This window comes from Panulirus ornatus, chromosome 58 (assembly GCF_036320965.1).
Source record: "Panulirus ornatus isolate Po-2019 chromosome 58, ASM3632096v1, whole genome shotgun sequence".
In the NCBI taxonomy this organism is placed as follows: Eukaryota; Metazoa; Arthropoda; class Malacostraca; order Decapoda; family Palinuridae; genus Panulirus; species Panulirus ornatus.
In genome coordinates, this window is record NC_092281.1 from 12,668,219 (window position 1) to 12,689,477 (window position 21,259).

The following is a 21,259-nucleotide window of genomic DNA, read 5'->3' on the forward strand; positions in this document are numbered from 1 at the left end:
CTCAAACACACCCATCTATGCCCTCACAGTCAGTGACCTTTCTTTCCACTTCTCAGCATGCCCAGAAACTTAGCCCCCTCACCCTCCTTATGGCATACTTCAACTCTACCATATACTTTTTATCCACACATTCTCTACCATAAAGTTTTTCCTCAATCTGATGCTCATTGTATGCCATCAACCTCTCAATCACCACTTTCACATACATCACACCCAAAGTATATTCAACATACTTTTATCTCTGTAATTTGAACATTTACTTTTGTCCCCTCTGCCGTTATACAGTGGTACTGTGTAAGCAGTCTGCCAATCCTTAGGTATCTCACCTTGAGCCATACATTCACTGAAAATCCTAACTAACTAAACAACAATACAGGCACCCCCATTCTTGAGAAATATAACCATAGTGAAAATCATAATTAACTAATTAACAACATACTCACTCCCTTTCTTCAGAAATTCAACTACAATCACATCTAGTCCAGGCACTTTGCCAAACTTCATCTTATGCAGGACATTCAACACCTTATTCCTTTTCACCAAACCACGTACCCTGACTCTCCCACTTCACACACCTCCTCATCCCATAAATCTAACACATTCAGCAGTCAATTAGAATATCCATTCCATCTCTGCACCTTTTCTTTACCTGATACAATTTCCTCATCAGCTCCCTCCACTGATGTTCCCATTTGTCCTCTTCTCATCACAGTTTTTACTTCCTCCCAAAACTTTTTCACATTCTCAAAAATTTGCAGATACTCACTCCCTCCACCTCTCTTTTGCCTTGTTACAGCCCCTGCCCTTTCTTGTATATCTTCCAATCTCTTTCACTCCTTCCCTGTAGGTACTGTCTGTACATTTCTCTCACTAACTTCTTAAGTTCCTCATTCCACCACTCACTTCCCACCTCCATATGCCACACACTTCCATGAATTCATCCCATTCCTCACCTGTTCCCCAAATTTAATGTACTCCCTCCTACTGCCCCTTTTCATCCAATCTCTCTTAGTATTTTTCACATAAACTGTTTTCCTAGATCAGTCACTTTCACCATTGTTGTTATTATTATTATTATATTATTTTTTCATTATTATACTTTGTCGCTGTCTCCCGCGTTTGCGAGGTAGCGCAAGGAAACAGACGAAAGAAATGCCCCCCCCCCCCCCCCCCCCCCCCCCCCCCCCCCCCCCCCCCCCCCCCATACACATGTACATACACACGTCCACACACACAAATATACATACCTACACAGCTTTCCATGGTTTACCCCCGACGCTTCACATGCCTTGATTCAATCCACTGACAGCACGTCAACCCCTGTATACCACATCGCTCCAATTCACTCTATTCCTTGCCCTCCTTACACCCTCCTGCATGTTCAGGCCCCGATCACACAAAATCTTTTTCACTCCATCTTTCCACCTCCAATTTATTATTTTTTTTTTCAAACTATTCGCCATTTCCCGCATTAGCGAGGTAGCGTTAAGAACAGAGGACTGGGCCTTTGAGGGAATATTATTATTATTATTATTATTATTAGTTGTATCAATATTTTTGTAATTTGAATTATAAAATATTTAGTGTTGAATTTTATAAGGTAGGCATTATGGTAAGATCAGTGGTTAGTTGTATACAGTGCTTTTATAGATTTTTTCTCTTAAATGAACAGCTGAAATTTCTGTAGTGTCATGTGCCACCTCTGAGGTAGTAGATGATACTGCCACATGTTTATATTGTCAGTGGTACTTGTATGATTGTATAGAGCATGAAACTGATATCATGTGGTCAACAGATTTTAACCATCTGAATTACAGCATGAGTATGATACTTACACTGAAATGGATATATTTTAATTTCAGTCCTGTGAAGTTATGTGTTATGGTCCATGATTCAGATATGAATCTAAGGAAGATGGGCTTTGATTACAGTTTAGAAGGTATCAGTTAATCTTACTGAGTTGACTGTGTTAATAAGGTGAAGTTTACATCTACTTTGTGGAGGACATGTGTTCACTGCAATGTGTTGGATGTGTTACTCTAGTTAGATACGTGCTAACTACTGTAAGGGTGGTGGATATACATTGGATGTTTGATATGAATTGGGTATTGTAGAATCATTGTTATTTTTATATGATTTACCTTTTAATGATTTTGGTGGTATTGTCAAGAGGTATGACGAGTGGTTTGTGAAGCTGCTGTTCCTCTTCTAGGGGATGGGAGGACTGCCTCCGAGGCTGCCGTCGGGGTTGCAACCCGCTGCATCATCTACACCATCAGGCGGAGGACCTCACACTTGCCACTTTTGTTCTCGGCCGTTCTTCTTGCGGTCAGACCTAACTCGTCATCTGAGAATCCACACGGGGGAGAAGCCTTTCAACTGCCCATACTGTGAACACACAACGGCACGCAAGTCTAGCCTAAAGAAGCATCTTTTAAGCAAGCATACTGCCATTTCAAACTTGAATCTTTAAAGATTCTTCAGGTTTTACATTAGTAAAGAAGTACAGTACCTGTAATTCCTGAAGCATTGCTCAGATGGCCAGCAGTGCCCAAGATTTTGTCAAGTTGCCATAAGACAATACAGTATCTACAGAAATATAGTAGAAATTTAAACTTGAAATTATATGGCAGGTTTATGAAAACCTTTCCATTGAATTAAAACATTCTGAAATTAATTTTTTTTAATGAAATATCACTGACTAGGATATAAGTATGTTTTATCACCAAAGACCAGCTGAGATGTACGTAGCCATGATTTGGGCTTTTATGGCATATACTTAGAAATGGTAAACATCCCCAAATGTTGTTTCTCATTTTATGATGAGAGTGGATAAATTGGTTATAACTACAGTATAATAGTAATATAACCTTGAAGGTGCAGATCTTTACAAACTGCCTTGAATGGGAAGTCTTTAACTCTTTGCAAGAGAGATCCTGGAAAGTGTTATTCTAAAAATCCTCATCTATGACAATATGAAGAAGAATGAACAGTGTGAAGTTCTCATATTTGAAGATGACAAGCCTGCCCAGACCTCAACATTATTTTGATCACATTTTTGCAACGTAATTATCTCCTCTATTTCTTTATATTTTTGCATTAGTAGCTCTTTGTCCTTCAGTTTATATAGTTCAGTTTTATGTATTTTAGAGTAGTTGTTCTTTTTGAAAGTAAAAAGAAGAGCCCAGTTTTTCAGCCTAACTTCTTTGATTCACTTTATCAATGATGATAATTGATTACTTCTGGGTTTTTATATACAGTTCTTGGTATATGGATCCCCACAAGCTGTAAAATCCAAACTGCAAATTAAGGAATTCATCTCTAGGATTTTTGTGATTTGCTTCTTTGAAGCAATATTACTACAGTAATCCTGCCTGCTTGTCTTGTTATTAAATTTCATCATAATTTGATTTACCCTGAGCACATCTTAGATATATTTTGCTTGATACATAACTGATTGGGAAATGAGCAAGATAAAGCAGCAGGAGGTCACAAGGAAAGTGCAGGGGCTGAAAAAGAGGGCAAATTAGAGTTGGAATGAGTGAGTATCAGCAAACTTCAGGAAGCTGTTATTTTGGAAGCAGGTAAACTCCGTGAGAAAAACAAAAGAACATATAAAAACATCAATGAAGGGGGCAAATGGGGAAATGGAAATAGGCAATGATGAGGTGAAGAGGAGATGTAGTAAATATGTTGAAGGATTGTTGAATGTTTGATCATGGGTATGGCAGATATAGGATGTTTAGGTTGGGGAGGTATGTGAAGTGGGGGAGTCATAGTATTGCATTTGAAATTCTTAAGAAATTGGCTGCTGTGTTTTTGATTTGTTAGGATTTTCAGTGTACGTGTGAACCTTGGTGAGGTGCCTAAGGATTGGCAGAATACATGTATAGTACCATTGTATAAAGGCAAGAGTGTCAAGAGTATTTGAATTACAAAGGTATTAGTTTGTTGGGTGCACTGGGTAAATTGTATGGGTGAGTGGTGGTTTGAGAGGATGGTAGGATGCACAAAGCATCAGACTGGGGAGGTACAGTGTTATTTTGGGAGTGCTAGAGGATGTGTGGATCAGTTCTTTGCATTGAAGAATGTTTATTAGAATTTCTTATAACAACAGAAGGATTTGTTAGTGGCATTTGTAGATCTGGAGAAAGCAAGTGATAGGGTTTATAGAGATGCATTGTGGGAGGTGTTATGAACAGATGGCTTTGGAGGAAAGCTGTTAGAGGCAATGAGGAGTTTTTATCAAGATGATAAGACATGTGTGTGAGTAGGTAGACAGGAGAGGGAGTGATTCCAATTAAAGGTGGGTCTGTGGTGGGGTGTGTGATGTCATCATGGCTGTTTTATTTGTTTGTGGATTGGGTTTTGAGGGAGGTAATTGCAAGGGTCTTGGAGAGAGGGGCAGGTATGAAGTCTGAGAGCTAAGGGGGCCTGAGAAGTGAATCAGTTGTTGTTTGCTGATGATATAGCATTGATGGCAGATTTGAGTTTGGGAGAGTTTGTAGCAGGAGGAAATTAAGAGTGAATTTAACTTAAAGAGGAAATGGGGTATTTTAGGTACCTGGGAATGGACATGGAAACAGTGGTGAGTCACAGGATGGGTGAGGGGGGGCAAAAGTTCTGGGACATCAAGATGTGTGTGGAAGGAGAGGTAATTATCAGGGAGGGCAAAATTGGGTACAGTAAAAGGTGTAGTCATCCTAATGGTGTTGTATGGAAGTGGGGCATGTGCTTTTGATGAGAATGTACAGAGGAAGATGTGTAGGAAATGAAATATGTTTAGACAGTGTAGTGCAAAGAGGGTTGATCAAGTAATTAATGATGGGATAAGAGAGAGGTGTGGTAACAAGAAGAGTATGGTTGAGAGGACTGAAAAGAGTGCTGAAATGGTTTGGACATAAGGAGAGAATGAGTGAAGGGGGCTGACAAAGGGGATATTTGTGTCAAAAGTGGAGTGGACAAAGAGAAAGGGGAAACCAGTTGGAGGTGGACAGATGGAGTGATTAAGATATTGAATGCTTGGAGTCTAAACATGCAGGAGGTTGAAAATCTTGCATGGGATAGAGTGAATTGGAGCACGGTGATATACATAGGGGTGACATGCTGTCAGTGGACTGAACCACGGCATATGAATCAGCTGGGGAGAAATTACGGAAAGGTCTGTAGGGCCTGGTTGTAAATATAGGGCTGTGGTTTTGATGCATTTCCTATTACAGCTAGAGAATAGTAGTGACCGAGTGAGGCGTTTCCTCATCTGTTCCTTGTGTTCCCTTGCAAACAGAAAATGGCAAAGTCATGAGAAAAAAAAGATATCTGCTCAGAGGTCTTTTGCTTATGATATATCTGGTTATATTTGTTTAGTTACTGTTTGAGTATGAATAATAAATCATGATATATTATCTGAATATCCTAAGCTCATGGCTTTTTTATCACTGGAATTGAAATATAAGAAATAAATGTTGCTCTGTTACTGCTATTTTTATTCTTTGATCACACAAAAATAGGTAGGATGAGAAACACCCTTGTAGCCTGTTTTGCATAGGATCACATTTTACTAATGATATATAAGTGATGTGCATTGGTCTCTTTCTGCGATGTAAGGTTGGAAAAGTGATGTAAGAATGAGTCAGCTCCTTTTTTTATAACTATTCACTAGTTTTTACTGAAAAATTATTTCACATTTCCGTTTTGTCATCTCTCTTAGGAGAGGATGATAACATAGGTTGGGTGTAGGCCGTCTGCCATGTCTAGAATTCAAACCCAAATAGGCCCAACATCAGGCTGTCCCTTGATGAACTGTGGTTAGTAATGCCAACCACTACACCACAGAGTCTTGTATGTATCTGAAGAGGATTTATCAGTTATGAAATGATAGGGTAAGAGAGAGGCATGGTAATAAGAAGAGTATAGTTGACAGAGCAGAAGAGGGTTTACTGGAATGATTAGACATATGGAGATGGTGAACTAGAAGAGGTTTACAGAGAGGGTACTGTATAATTGTCAGAAGTGGAGGGGATAAGGAGAAGAGGGAGACTGAATTGGAGATGTAAGAAGGAGTGGAAAAGATTTTGAGTGCCTAGGGCCTGAACATGAAAGAGGATGTAAGGTGTACAAGGGATAGAATGGAGTGATGTGGTATGTTGGTGGTAATACCGTGTCAGTGGACTAAACCAGAGTATATGAAGTGATTCGGGGAAACCAAGAAAATGTCTGTGGAGTCTGGTTGTGCATAGGGGGCAGTGGTTTCAGTGCATTGTACATAGCAGTCAGAAAATGGATGTGAGCAAGTTAGGCCATTTCTTTGTTCCTGGCACTACTTTCTAAGATGGAATATATTGAACAAATATGAATAAAGAAAAAATATATGCACATTTTTTTTTTAAATACTGGTAAACACTTCATACTTGATTGCCATTTCCCATGTTAGTGAGGTTGCGCCAGGAACAGATGATGAAAGGCCGCATTCGCTCATATCCATTCTTAAGCTGTCTATCTATCTATCTATCTACCTATATTTCTGATGCTGTTTCAACTAGGACTCCCTCAAGGGGTCGCCACAGCAATAGTCTCCATAACTAGAGAACTCCAGTGCCACTTCTTAGTCTTTAGTGCCTCACCCTTAACAGGTCTTTGGCTGAGGGCAAATCTAGTGCTGTGTTTGCAGAGGCTCTTACCTAATGTTCATGATGACTACTTCTGCCTACTATCTAAAGTTTCTACCTAATGCTCCTGACTAAATGTTCCTACCTACTACTTCTATCTACTGCTCCTACCATTTTGCCAAAAGACAGTGCTAGCGCATAGTGCTCACAGCAGAAAAATCTAGTTACGAAGAATGAATTGTGTGAGTTCACTGTTGTCATGTGTTATGTATAAGGAGAGATTACATGTTTGTGGACGGAATGACTGTCGTCCAGATGTGGGTGAGGCAAAAAGAAAAGACAGTTACCTAGGTTAGAGGAGTGCAACTTGACAACCACTGAAGTGCTAGCTAACTACACAACCATCACTAACCCTCCCAATACTCAGGGAGGTAGTATTGGTTATTTACCTCCCCGCTCATTGGCTACCTATCAACTACTACTTACTACCATTCTTTAGCTGTCTTGATGCTACTTCACTGAAGCGGGAAATGGCAAATATGTATGATCTCTCTCTCTCTCTCTCTCTCTCTCTCTCTCTCTCTCTCTCTCTCTCTCTCTCTCTCTCTCTCTCTCTCTCTCTCTCTCTCTCTCTCTCTCTCTCTCTCTCTCTCTCTCTCTCTCTCTCTCTCTCCTTAGCAAGGTAGCACCAGGAACATATGAAGAAAGGCCCTATTCACCCACATCCATTCTCCAGCTATCATGTGTAATGTGCCAAAACCACAGTTCACAGTTCATAGTCAGGCCCCACAGATGTTTCCATGGTTTATCCCTCCTGCCTTACATGCCCTGGTTCAGTCTACTGATAGCTTGTCAACCCCAGTATACCACATATATGATATCCATACAGATGTCACTCTTATAGCATATATACATATTATAGTGATTATAAAAGAATAAAGCAAAATGATAATAATTTCCTCAGTATATAAGGTAGAAAAAGATCATGATTAAACAAGCCTGGAGGCAGTGCTTTTCACTTATCACTGATACTGAAGGCACAACAAGATTTTCTCTGAACCTTTCATGGCTAGTGTACTTTTATGTTGTTTATTTCTCATTCTATAAACATAAGGATGCTTGCATATGACTGGGGAAAAAAAAAATGTCAAACAAGAATGGACAGAAGACTCTTCTGAAAGGCTAAAGGGTTAAGTAGGCAGCATATAAAGAGCTTAGGGCTTTCTTTCCAGCATATTTACACAGGGCATGTAAGTACAGTGCAGAAATATGTGTTGACTTTGTATAAATTTACAAAGAAAAAATGCAGAAATATGATGTGAGGCATAGAATACCAAAGAAGGGACAAAGTAAGGGATTTGTTGACACAGTTGTTGTGAATATGGGCTAGATATTAAGTACAGCAACCAAGCTGTCAAAGGGAGATTTAATATAGTCAGTCCTGTGTAATAAAGGACTTGTTTGAAAGACTGCTTCAGAAATCCTTCATGTAAGCCCCAGTTTCACATGGAAGCATTTCTCTAGAAGCTCTTTTCCATGGTGCTGAGTCTGTTCTTTGGAGACTTTCACACTGCATGTTTCATGGTATGGACCTTTCTCAGCCTTCATGCTTTGTGGTGTAGAACTTTCTCAGGTTTTGTGCTTTGTGATATGGAACACTCTCAGGCTTTGTGCTTTGTGACAATGAACTTTCTTAGGTTTCATGCTTTGTGACATAGAACTTCCTCTGGCATCATGCTTTGTGACATGGAATTCCTCAAGCTTCATGCTTTGTGATATGGATCTCTCTCAGGCTTCATGCTTTATGACATGGAACTTCCCCAGGCTTCATGCTTTGTGATATGGAATTTCTCGGACGTCGTTCTTTGTGATATGGAACTTCCTCAGGCTTCATGCTTTGTAACATGGAACTTTCTCAGGCTTCATGCTATGTAGTAAGGAACTTTCTTAGTCTTCATGCTTTGTAGTATGGAACTTTCTCAGTCTTCATGCTCTTTAGTATAAAACTTTTTTCAGGCCTCATGGTCTTTGTATGAAACTTTCAGTTTTATATTCTGTGTCATGGAACTAATCATGTTTTGTGCTTTGCTTCAAAAAGAGCTATTTTCTTCTTTTTTAAATCCATCCCTTTGTTTGTGTATGTATATGTCTCTTTCTCTCTCCTCTCTGTATGGTCAGTGAATGATTGATAATGTAATAATGATACCTGACAAGGTATGAAAAGATTTTGATATGGAAGGAAATTATGAAAAACTGGAGGTAGGTGATCGCTTGAAAAAAGTTGTGCCAGTGGTATTGAGTGATGAGATACTGAGAAGTTTAACTTCTACCGATTGAAAGCTAATGATGAAAATATTCACTCTATATGAGAAATTAATTTGAATATTGCCTTTTTGTATGGTCACCATCAAAAGCTGAAACAGATGATTTGGAAAGAATTCAGAAATACTTTACAAGGATTACTGAGGGAGGAACATACATGCTGTCACAAAAGGTTAAAAAACTCAGATAATGTAGTCTAGAAAGAGGAGGTGAAAAGTGTATTATGATTTATGCATGAGATGAACTTAAAGGAATAAAGTAGTTTTACTACTGCTAGAAATATCACAGCATGGCAAGAAAAAAAAATCATTTAGGATATATCGAAGAGTCATAACAAAGATACACTTGACCTCATCGAGAAAGTTGGAGGCACTGTAACTTCTTTCCCAACAACTTAGAAAACCTTGAAGGGCAACTTTAAATGAAGACTAGACATATAGCTAAAATCAGTTTCATGTGATTACAAAATTGACAGTCAAGTGCTATGGTGAGTGCTGTATGCAAGCCCTGTCTCATAGCAAACTTTCATTTTAGGTTCTTGTCGGAAGGCAGGTACTCTTTCTTCTTCATAGAGAGGTAAGACAGCCTAAGCTTATCTCGGCTTTCATCTGTATTCTACATACATTAAATCCAAAAGGCAATGTCTTTCACTCCACACATGTATTTCTCTTTATGTAGCTCATTATCCATCAGGAACTTTTTCTGCACATGACATACTGTACTGGGAGTCTAATTTTTATGTACTTTGCAGGAAGAAATGTGGAGGGAGGGAGATTTTGTTAGATATTTACATCATATGTTGGGTAAGTGTCTGACTTTAAGGAGACTTTTGTAAATGTTTTAAAACATTTGAAAAGATAGGGATGTAAATTTTGTGATTGTAATCTGAGGTTAATTAATGTAATCTCAGGTTAAAGAAACTATCAAAGATGAAGGTTTTATAGTAGAAATAGATTCAGGGTAAGATTTCCCAAGTTAGTAACAGTGGTAAGACCTTTCATTTTTTAAGATTGTAGAAGATAAGGTTTGAGATGAGTTGCATATAACTAACATAGGTGATTCCACAATAAGGTTCCTGGATACAGTATGCTGTAAAGGACATAAGGATTAATAGCTAAAATGGAAATTACCTTGAAGTATTATGATACAAGAAGGAACACAGCCAATGATGCACAGTTTATTGTACTTAGGGCATTGTGATACCATACACAACACCTTACCACTGTGGTATCTTATACCTTGTCTCTGTGATACCTTGCAGAACACCTTAGCCACTGTGATACCTTTCACAACACTTTGCCACTGTGATAACACATCCTGCCACTATACCTTACACAACACATTGCCACATAGATACCTAACACAACATGCTTTCACAGTATTACCTTAAACAGCTCCTTACCACAGTCATACCTTACACATCACCTTGCCTTAGTCATACCTACACAACACCTTGCTCCACTGATATGTTTCCCAACATTGTGCCACAGTGATGCTGTACACAATTCCTTGCTTTTCTGGCATAAGTTTAAGCAAATTCTAGGTCAGGATACATGGAATTAAATTATAAGAAAAACCCAAATATGATTAGAAAATCAAAAAATTGTGTTATTGTATATGCAGATGTTGGAAACCCAAGTGTGGTCATTATACTTGAATCTTTGATAAATCCAAGTATGGTCATGAATCTGATGATATCGCTAAATCTCCAGCTGATAAAGTAACTCATTTTAGCACCTTAATTTCCTCTAACTCAGCTGTAGGTGATTCAGCACCTGTTCCTTCACCCCCATCTTTTACCCTTGAACAATTGCCATCTCCTATATCCTCCTCATGCAGGTCTTTCAAGTACTTTCTTAGCTTCAGGTGGAAGGGTGTATGGCTCAGGAGGTATAACTCATTGAGCTCTAAGGGTTTGTACCCCTGAGCTTGCACCCACTTGAAAGCAAACTTTGATACAGACCATCCCTTAGAAAAGAGATTGCTCAAACCTCTGCACATATTGCCCCTTTGCTATCACCTCTGCTAACTCCAAAGTCTTTGACACTGTTGTGGATTTTGCAGTGCTTGGTGTACTGGTTATTTCCTTTTGTATGTGACTCTCCTCTGGTCGTCCCCTCTCAGGGATTATGGTGAAACTTTTGTTGTAACCTACAACATCCCACATTGCCCTTTAACAGGTTATGGTGTGTCTTTGCTTTCTAAACTCCATTACTTTTGTTCTTTGCTTCTCTGTTCTCTGATGCATAGTGTCCTCTTAAACCATACCATTGCAGTAATTGTCTATTATCCCACTAATAGTAATGTTCTTCAGGGTATAGTCCTGTAACTCACTTTCTTCTCTCAGTAAATGATTTCTGTCCTCTTCTAATCCTATTCTCTGTTATGATGATTTCACTTTTTGTAATTCAGTTCATTGTTTCTCCCCTCCTTCCTTTAGTTTTTACTTTCTCATACTGATCATATTTGCTGTCTCAGATCAGACCTGTTCAACATATTGTATTGGGGAAGCAGTAACCTTGATAAATTTGATAGTGCTTACAGGCAAATGCAATTTCTTTCCATATCTCTCTAAGAGTCATTTGTTTCACCCTGTTCAACTTCAAAACTCAACAATTCAACCCTATAATACCATATATATGTTAGGAATAACCATATCCTCCACTCTCTTCTGGAAACCCCACATTATCGACATCATGAAGTCTGCTTCCAAAAAGCTGGGAGAGTGTATGGGTTTTGTGATTAATTTCCTTGTGAGCAGGTATTTAGTACCTAGAGGGTTTAATTCACCCATGTTTGGATTACTTGTCTCGCATCTAGGGTGGCTCGTCTTCCACCTTTCTATTAACAACAGTTCTGTCTCATTAATTTTTGTGGCGTCACATCTCTCTAACTTTCCCTTTCTATGTGCTGAGATGTTGTTGCACACTCTATTTTATCGGCATTATATTGGCTATTGTTCTTGTAAGTTGTAAGACTGTCCCTAACCTTAAGGTTGAACCCATGGTGTGTATTTGGTAGGTGCTTCCAACAGTTTCTGTGTGAATACCTCCCTCTCAAGGATTGGCTATTATGATGCTTCTTTCTTTCCTCAAACAGCTAAGCTAGAGAATTCTTTTCCTTCATTTATCTTCCCCTCTTCATATAACCCTTCTTCCTTTAAGAGTAAGGTTTACAAACACTTGCAGAACTCTGATTAATTTCTTTCTTTTAAGTTTTAAATTCATCTAGGATGTTCTTGATTGGGGTGTGTTTTGCCTTCGCTGTGTCGGTCACTCTTGAAAGAAAATGATGGGCCATCATGACATCACAGATAAACCCAAGTATTGTCATGGCTCTAGAATCATGGATAAACCTAAGTATGGTCATGAAACCAGAATCAGTCATGGATAAACCCAAGTAGGGTCATGATACAAGAATCATGGATAAACCCTAGTATGCTCGTAGTACTAGATGTTGAAAGAAAATCATAAAATAAGAATCACTTCATGGCAAAAATCCCAGAGTATGATGTATGAAACAAGGAAATCCATGGGTAATATATATGAAATAAGGATAGGTTACATAAGTTGTATATTTTACTCATTACAAAAAAAATCACCTGATAATAGTTAAGGTGGACAGTAGAGAACACTAAGCCTTTGATTACTTATTTGAAATTCAGTGCTATAAATGTTTGAAAGGTAAATTTTGGAGTGGTATACAGACTTCCAAATTTAAGCAAGGAATCTGATATTTTTGTTTATAAAGTAATAGCAGCTAGGATAAGACAGGGATAGTACTGTAACATGTTTTGATGATAAGGACAAACTGTTGATTTTTAAAGATATGAATGGGTGTAGATTTGCTAGTTTAGTTGAAAATTCTGTCCTTAAGGTATCATATGATATCATATTATGTCTCACTGAAAAGACATAAGCTGAGAATTTTTATCTTCAACGTTTAATTCAACAAAAAAATTTTCCATTGCACATCTATTTATTCAGTAGTTGTGCTTCATCTTCTCCTAGAACTTGGCACTGGATTTTGATGTTGGACAAGTGATTATGTTTTCATCAGCATATGATTGTGATTTGAGAGGCTGATAAACTTTCATGTCATTACTTTGTGTAGTCATTCCCATAATAGTGAATGAAGTGATTGTCAGTATTGACTGTTGTTTGTTGGTTAGAAAAGAATGAATTTTGCTTCACAGCTTCAAAAAATAAGGTTAAGGTAGTATTCACAGGTAATACCAACAGCCATGGAAGTAATTAAATTACCTTCCTGTTGTCCATTCTGACATTCTTGTTAAAATTTTCAGTATTACTTTATACAGTGTGAGACTGCCCAAAGAAAACAAAGACTTGATTTAATGAATCCTCATGACTTTTGTTTAGCTTGAAATTAGAAAGCATACTGGTAATAGCATTACTGATTTTTTCTTTTTTTTCTTCACATGTATGAGGTTGAGAACATTTCAAACTAATCTCATTTCTTTGAGTTTTTGAGTTATCCATTCATCCTTTTTACCTCCAGTTATGATGTAGCTTGTATATTATGCTTTATCTCCTCATGTATTTCTTTTGTATCCATTTCAGATTTTTATTCTAATGAGGTTTATATCAACATCCTTTATATGTTTTTTTTTTCTGAACATTCAGGTTTTTGTCTTTCTCACTGCACTCTCCATCTTTAAAAATCTATCTTACTCCATCCATTTTCTTCATCACTCCTCTTAGAATGGATCTTGCCTTTTTTTTTAGGAAGCCATTTTTTACAAGAAAAAAATTTGCTCATTGATATATGTTGCTGATAGTTTTATATATTTTGAAACATAGAGTAAGTGAAGACTTTTATCACATGAAAGGAATAATGTGTAATATAAGGAGTTAACTAACAAATGACAGCATGAATATCATGCAGTTTGTCCTCCATTTACTTGAAGGTGTGAATTTGAAAGAATTGAGGCTGTTAACCTTACTGTAAGGGACAATAAGGGAAAGGTTTTGTGAAGCATATTGACTTAGACCTCAGTTGCAGTGGTGCTGAATATCAAGAGGGATTAATTTAGCATTTATGGAAGATGAAGGACATGAATTTTCAAAGAAATTGTTTGGAGAGGATGAGGATGACAAATTTGTTGTTTTAACTTTCAGATATGATGTTGGATTAGTTAAAGATGATCTATTATCTAATGTGTGATGATGAATATTGAAGTATGATAGAAAAGAAGTATTGTTCAAAAGGCAACAATGTAATCCATATGAATTTTGTGGCACCAGTTCAATTCTTTGTGGTTAGTTGCATTTTCATGTAGGACATTTTCAAAAATTGATGACTAGAAATTACTCATTCCATCCTCCATTGATGTGTTTATTTATGAGAGCAGCTTCATGCTTAAGAGCATTAATCATATGATATCATTAATGCATGCCGAGGCACAGAGAATGTTTACCCCCAGTAGTCCATTAATGAAGCTAACATTTTTGTCAGGTGAATATGGATATATAGCTAAAATCTTTATGTTAGATAATTGTTACCAATGAAGATGTTACAGTGCCAATAAAGCTGACATGAGTGCATATCACTCTATGTGGTGTAATTATTCATACCTTTCAAAGGAACAGAATGAATTCATGCAAGGGAATGAAAAAGAACTATATCATACACATAGATGGCTTGGAAATAGATACTATGTTTTATTTTATTTTTACATCATGGCTCTTAAAGAGAAATCTTTGTTGAAGTACAGACCATTTAAATGGAAATGAAAGGAAACCATATCATACACATAGATGACTTAGAAATAGATACAGTGTTTTATTTTATTTTTGCATAATGACTCTTAAAGGGAAATCTGAATTAAAGTACAGATCATTTAAACTGGGCCATTTTGAATGTCTTGGAATTTTAAAGATATTGAGAAAAGGAAAGAGTGATTAGAATGTATGTGATGATAATGGTAAATTAAACATAGTAGCAGAAAGAGTAATGATGTTTCTCTGATGCTTTGGGAGATGTAGAAAGTTATGAATAATTCATTTAGACAAAATGAAGATATTCTGTAAACAGAAGTCTGGAATATGAATGTCTCTCATGCATCCCCTTCAGTTAATATGTATCATGCATTATGTATCACTTAGGAAGTGTGATCACCTAGTTTACCAATAATGAAGTAGTGATATACTTAGAACAGTTACTGGAACTCTATATTTGCAAAGGAAAGTTCTGCTGATTTTTTTTGTATTCCATTACGCCAAGGAATTTTTTATATGTTCTGCATATAAAAAGAATGAATAGATTGCTGGTGTTAGGGTTCCTAGTTGCCAGTATTGATTATCATTATCATATATCAGAAGTGTCTGGCTTTTACTTAAATTTGACTGAATCCATTTGTTGACTGCAAAGATTTTGTTAATGTGGCTTCCTTTGATTGAAGGGTGTGGGTTGTAGGTCTGGTACTTGTTGAGTGACTGATTTTGAACAGTTTATTTATCTTCTTTATGGTTCTTCATTAGCTGACTTTAAGCACAAAAATATTGGCATACTTCAGTTAAATGCATTTTGTTGAAGTTTATTGATTTAGAGTGATAAGTAGATTTAGTAAGAGTGGTGTTTGATGGTTTTTTGTTGCTGGTAATCTTTCTTTGATGTACAACTTGTATATACATTGGTGTATATAATTTTAGATGAATGAAGTTGGGGTATTAGTACCGTGTGAGTGAATGAAGATGATTTCCCTGTTTTAGGGAAGAGGTGGCGATGGCGGACGTTTTGGCGATGTGGGGCTGATGAGCGTCTCTGGAGTATCTTCAGCATCGGATGTCCCAGCTGGTGTAGCCTCTGCAGACTATAGTAGGGGAGGGATTATCCATCAGTGCCCATTTTGCCTCAAAAGGTTTGGCCTAAAATCAGACTTGAGACGTCACCTTCGTACTCATACGGGAGAGAAGCCTTTTGCCTGTAATATCTGCAGTTTCCGCACAGCATTGAAGGGCAACCTCAAGCGGCACATGGTTCGCTTTCATGGGACTGAATCAGGATTTGAAAGCTGTGGAAATAATTTCTGAAACATTTTTATACTGTACCAAAGGATATGATTTATTCACTATCCTTAAAAGTCTGTCCAATCCCCTTCACTTACCTTGCTTCAGAATCATCTCTAGCATTTTTTATTGAAAAGCAGTCTCCAAAGAGAGAAGTATTTTAGTACAAAGCTGTTTTTGTTGAAAAATAATGTACATGGTGTGCAGTTCTTATGTATTGAACAGATATGCTCTGGGTTACTGTAGCATACTGAGTAGCATTGTGTTAAGACCTCAGGGGTCTGGTATAGACTATGTTTACATTCATTCATTATTGATAAATATTACATGATAATGAAGTAAAATATGATATACATACAAAACTCTTTTGAAATGATAGGAATTTTGTATACTGTATTACAGAGTAAATATTAGATGTGTCAAAAAATTAGTGTGGTTCTTACATACATACATCATCACTTTAAGTTCTTAAGGCTGAATAGAAAAAGTTTCAAGTAGGGGGTAACCAGATATGTCCTTTTTCATTTGTCCAGTCTAGTGAAATGCCTGTGAGCAGACTGTTTAAAGTGAAGATCAGTGTTGCATTGAAACGTGCAAAAGAGAAAAATTTCTCTTATTCTTACTGTGTGGAAATGATGTAGCCTGAAGATAAGTATTTCATTAGTGGATGCTTATTTCATACAATTGTCTGAAAGTGACATGCTTACAAGAAAAATAAGTTAATTCATTAGTGCTGTATAATTTCTATATATGCATGACCTCTGTTAGGTGCTGTGGTGTGAAGACTTGGATGCAGTATGAGATATAAGGATTAAACAAATTAGGAAGACAGGAGTTCTTGCAGCATATATCATCATGTTAATGAAGGTATGTTAGACAACTGCTTTTGTCAAAATGCAGTAATACACAAATGCTGAAAATATGTTGCTTTGTATATTTTATTTTGTAGATATGAAAGGAATGATACAGAGGTATCTATCATTATGTAAGCATTTTGTCATTAGATTTGTGCTTTGTATTTATACTGTGACATGGTATTGTAAAAGATGAATGATTGGTTTAAGGGCAAGATATGGTGCCCAATGTCCCCTGGTTATGTGCCTTTGTTAATGAAACAGAATTGGAGAATTGACTGGAAGTATTAGTTTATGAATAAAATTGGAAAAGGATAGAAGGGAATGGAATTTCATGACATGCAGACAGAGGTACTCTTGGTCATTGTGAGATACTTGGAAATATGCTTGATAGTAGGAAACTGAATGTTAATGCAGCTAAGTTGGTAGTGTTTTGAAGTGAAATACAGGTTTTGAAATTTTGCTGTTCAGAATTTCATGTATCAATGGAATGTTGAGTGTAAGGTTGTAGGAATACATGCAGAGATGTCTGAAAAGTTGATGGAGGGGAATCAAGATGTTGGCAGCCTGAGGAAGATTATTGTAGTAAGGATTTAAATCTACAAGAATAGCAGAAATTTTAAAAGTATTGTTCAGCCTGCTTTAGAATTACTAAGCAAAATATGGATATGCAAGATCATTGACAGAATATTCAAGCTGTGTTGATGGATTTTATTTCATTTGGATATAGGTTAAGAAGATTGGATGAATAGAGATGAGGATGTCATAATGATGCATGAAATAGTTATGAGAGAGAAAAATGGAATGCTGGTATGGTTTAGGTATATAGAAAGAATGGGGATGAGAAAACTGAATAGTAGAGTATATAAATGAAATGAAGGAAGCATAAAAATAGGGGTGAGATTGAACAATAGAGTGGAGGAACATGTGGCGCATAGGGATATAAACAGGCATGAATATCTGGAGTCACTGAAGAATAAGGATTGATACAGCCATTATACTCAACTGATGATAGGGGTAGATGACATGTTGGATGTAGATAGGTGTATGCTTTTACTGTAGTTACACATGAATGCGTAATGGACACGACTTTAAACTTGGATTGGGAGGGTGGTTATTTGGTGCTTGTTGTGTAATTACTATGTGTATGTTTCATTTGTATCATGTATGTTGGGGAATAGGAATCTATAGGTATAGGCTGTGGAAGAATGAACCTTGATTAAGCAATTTATTTCTGCTTGAGGATTAGTTATTGGTTAATGAGTGGTATAGGTGAGAGGCGTTTAGAGCTCTTCCAAAGGAGTGCTGAATGCATTGAGGTGATATTGCATTAGAATCATATTTGTTTCAGTTTTTAGGTATTGAATGTTTGTGGTTGTTAGGCAGCTGGTGATTGTTCTGAGTGTTCTTTTCCATTTAGTTTGCAGCTTTGTTATATTTGCTTTTGAATCCTAAAGCCCTCCAGACTGCATAACTCCTCATATCTTGCTATATCCCTGCTGTCATCAACATCCAGACATCATGAAAAATTAATCCACAACAAAATCACTTAGCATGACCTTCTTTCACTCAAAGAGCATGGCTTTAGACCTAGTCATTCCTGTACCACGCTGCACACGAACTTTGTAAAACATATGCACAGTAGCATAGTGCTTATCACAGTAGGCATCAGCAAGGCATTTTATACTGTCCCCCATTACATCTCACAAAAGATACTTAATACCAATCTTTACAGAAATCATTAGAAATGGTTAGCCAACTTAGTTGCTAGCTAGCAAGTTTAATGCATTCACAAAGGCTTCACTTCCAAAAACCTCAGCTCTTAAGTGGAGTCCTTCAGGCCTAGTTCTTTCTCCAGTCATCTTCAGTCTCTTCCTGCAAGACCTCCTGTCACCTCAGGCAGCCCTTATTTTTGAAAGTCCTCTAATGTATAGAAAATCCTTAGACTTATACCACAGCCCCACGACAGTACTTGAGCAGCTGCAGACATGCACCATTACTTCCTCAAAACAAAATGTCTGCCTTCCCACAGAAATCAACTGTCATCCTCATAACTCTTGACAGACTTGAATTGAACTTGTACCCTCTAATAACACTAAATGCTCAACCTTTTCCACTCAGCAAAACTCTACCTTACTGGGCGTCACATAAAACACACACTTGACATTCACTCGCCACAACACAAACATCAACACAAAGGGTGTAGACAAATAAATGCCTTCAGAACACTTATCTAGCATCAAGAACAGAGGACTAAGCCTTAGTGGGAAAATCTTCACTTGGCCTCCTCCTCTGTTCCTTCTTTTGGAAAAGTAAACACTGAAGGGAAGGATTTCCAGCCCCCTGCTCCCACTCCTTTTAGTCGCCTTCTCTGACATGCATGGGATACGTGGGAAGCAATCTTTCTCCCCAGTTGCCAGGGATGATATATATATATATATTCATACATACATACATACATACAGGGGCCCTCGAATTATGTCAGGGTTATGCCCTTGAAAAACATGACATGTAGTGAAATTGAGTATGAAGGTGTGAAGGGAAATTTTCCCCATAAGAAATATTGTACGTAGCTTGAGATATATTCATGACAGATGTCCAGCACCACCTAACTTACATATGTGTACCTATAATCCATAACAAATGTATATATGTAACAAACAATAATAAGAGATGAAAAAGACAAATATTTTATTATTTTTACCTTAAAAATGGACTGGTTGGTTTTGCCATAATCTAATTGGCATTTTTGATGGTTAGATATAAGCCAAAACTGCAGACATTGTGTCTTTCACACATTATTTATCTTCTTCCAGAACATCTTTTTCATTCTACCTAAAGTTTACTGATACTCTCTCATCCCAACTCTCATTTTCATCCCTTAATCCTTCCATTTGACTTCCTTTCAGTTTCTCTTATACATCATCCAAACCATTTGCACTCCTTCCTTGTAAGCACCACCAAAACACTTCACTTTTCTCTTTCACTTGCAGCTTTATTTCTTCATCCCACCACTCACTACCCTTTCTCATCTCCTCACTTCCCACCTCTCACATGCCACATGCATCTCTTGCACATGCCATCACTGCTTTCCTTAATACCTTCCATTCTTCATCCACTCCTCTTGCTTCATTTTACTCTCACCTTTTGTCGTTCTACACTCAATCTCTCTTGGTATTTTTTCATACAAGTCTCCTTTCCAAGATCACATACTCTCACCACTCTCTTCTTTCAACATTGTTTCCTCTTTTTCGAAAACCTCCACAAGATAGCGATCAGGCATCCCATCAAGTTCCCCTTTCAGCACATTTACATCCAAAAGTCTGTCTTTTACACACCTATCAATTAATGTATAATTGATAATGCCCATTGACCATCTCTCCTACCCGTATATGTATACTTGTGAATATCTCTGTTTCTAAACTAGGTATTCCCAAAAACCAGTTTTTTTTCAGTGTACAACTCCACAAGCTCATCACCATATCCATTCATAACACTAGATACCCCATGTGAATCAATTATACCCTCAACTCCCTTACTACTTACTTTCATGTTTAAATCACCCATCAAACTGCGGATACTTGCACTCAACTGCTCCCAAAACACTTGCCGCTTATGATCTTTCTTCTCTCGAAACCCACTATCAGTTTCACCCTCATCAATCTAGATTTGCTTTGTCATACACTCCCACAACTCCCACTTCAGGAGAAGTGCTACTCCTTCCTTAGCTCTTGTACTCTCACCAACCCCTGACTTTACTCCTAAGAAACTTCCAAACCATTCTTTCCCTTTACCCTTGAGCTTCATTTCACTTAGAGCCAGAACATCCTGGTTTCTTTCCTCAAACATTTTACCTATCTCTCCTCTCTTCTTATCATTGTTGCATCCACACACATTCAGACACCCTAATCTGACCCTTGAAGGAGGATAAGCAGTCCCTGCTTGGCTCCTTCTATTTCATCTTTTAAAAATCAAAGTACAAGAAGTGGAGGGGATTTTAGTTCCCTGTTCCTCCCCTCTTTAGTCGCCTTCTACAACATGCAGGGAATACAGAGGTAGATTTCCTTCTCCCCTACCTCAGGGATATATATATATATATATATATATATATATATATATATATATATATATATATATATATATATATATATATGTATGTATGTATATATCCAAATTAACTCTGAGGGAACAGAAAAACAGAAAAGCAAAGCTTTCTTCTATTTTTTTGTGACATTTTCAGGATACCAATTTGGTTCTTTTGATATATATATATATATATATATATATATATATATATATATATATATATATATATATATATATATATATATTTTTTTTTTTTCCATACAAAGTCGCCATAGCGAGTAGTGTCCAGAACAGATAAATGAGCTTTAGAGGGAAAAATCCTCACTTGGCCCCCTTTTCTGTTCCTTCTTTAAGATAAGTTATA

General features: G+C 37.2%; 1 protein-coding gene across 6 annotated transcripts in view; it reads left to right on the forward strand.

The window, feature by feature from the left end:
* Positions 1-21,259, forward strand: part of LOC139766521 (uncharacterized) — a 185,941-nt gene that overhangs the window by 135,104 nt on the left and 29,578 nt on the right. Inside the window, exons 8-9 of one of the 6 annotated variants that reach the window (XR_011716913.1) lie at positions 2,213-3,065; positions 15,659-15,787. The exons of 3 other annotated variants lie outside the window; for them this stretch is intronic. Coding sequence is in view for 2 of the 3 variants with exons in the window: in XM_071695279.1 (XP_071551380.1) it covers positions 15,659-15,979 (321 nt within the window). In the remaining variant the exon portion in view is untranslated. Of the gene's footprint in view, positions 1-2,212; positions 5,474-15,658; positions 19,491-21,259 lie in introns of those variants that run through there. 2 more of the 6 variants (XM_071695279.1, XM_071695276.1) reach the window with 2 other exon arrangements.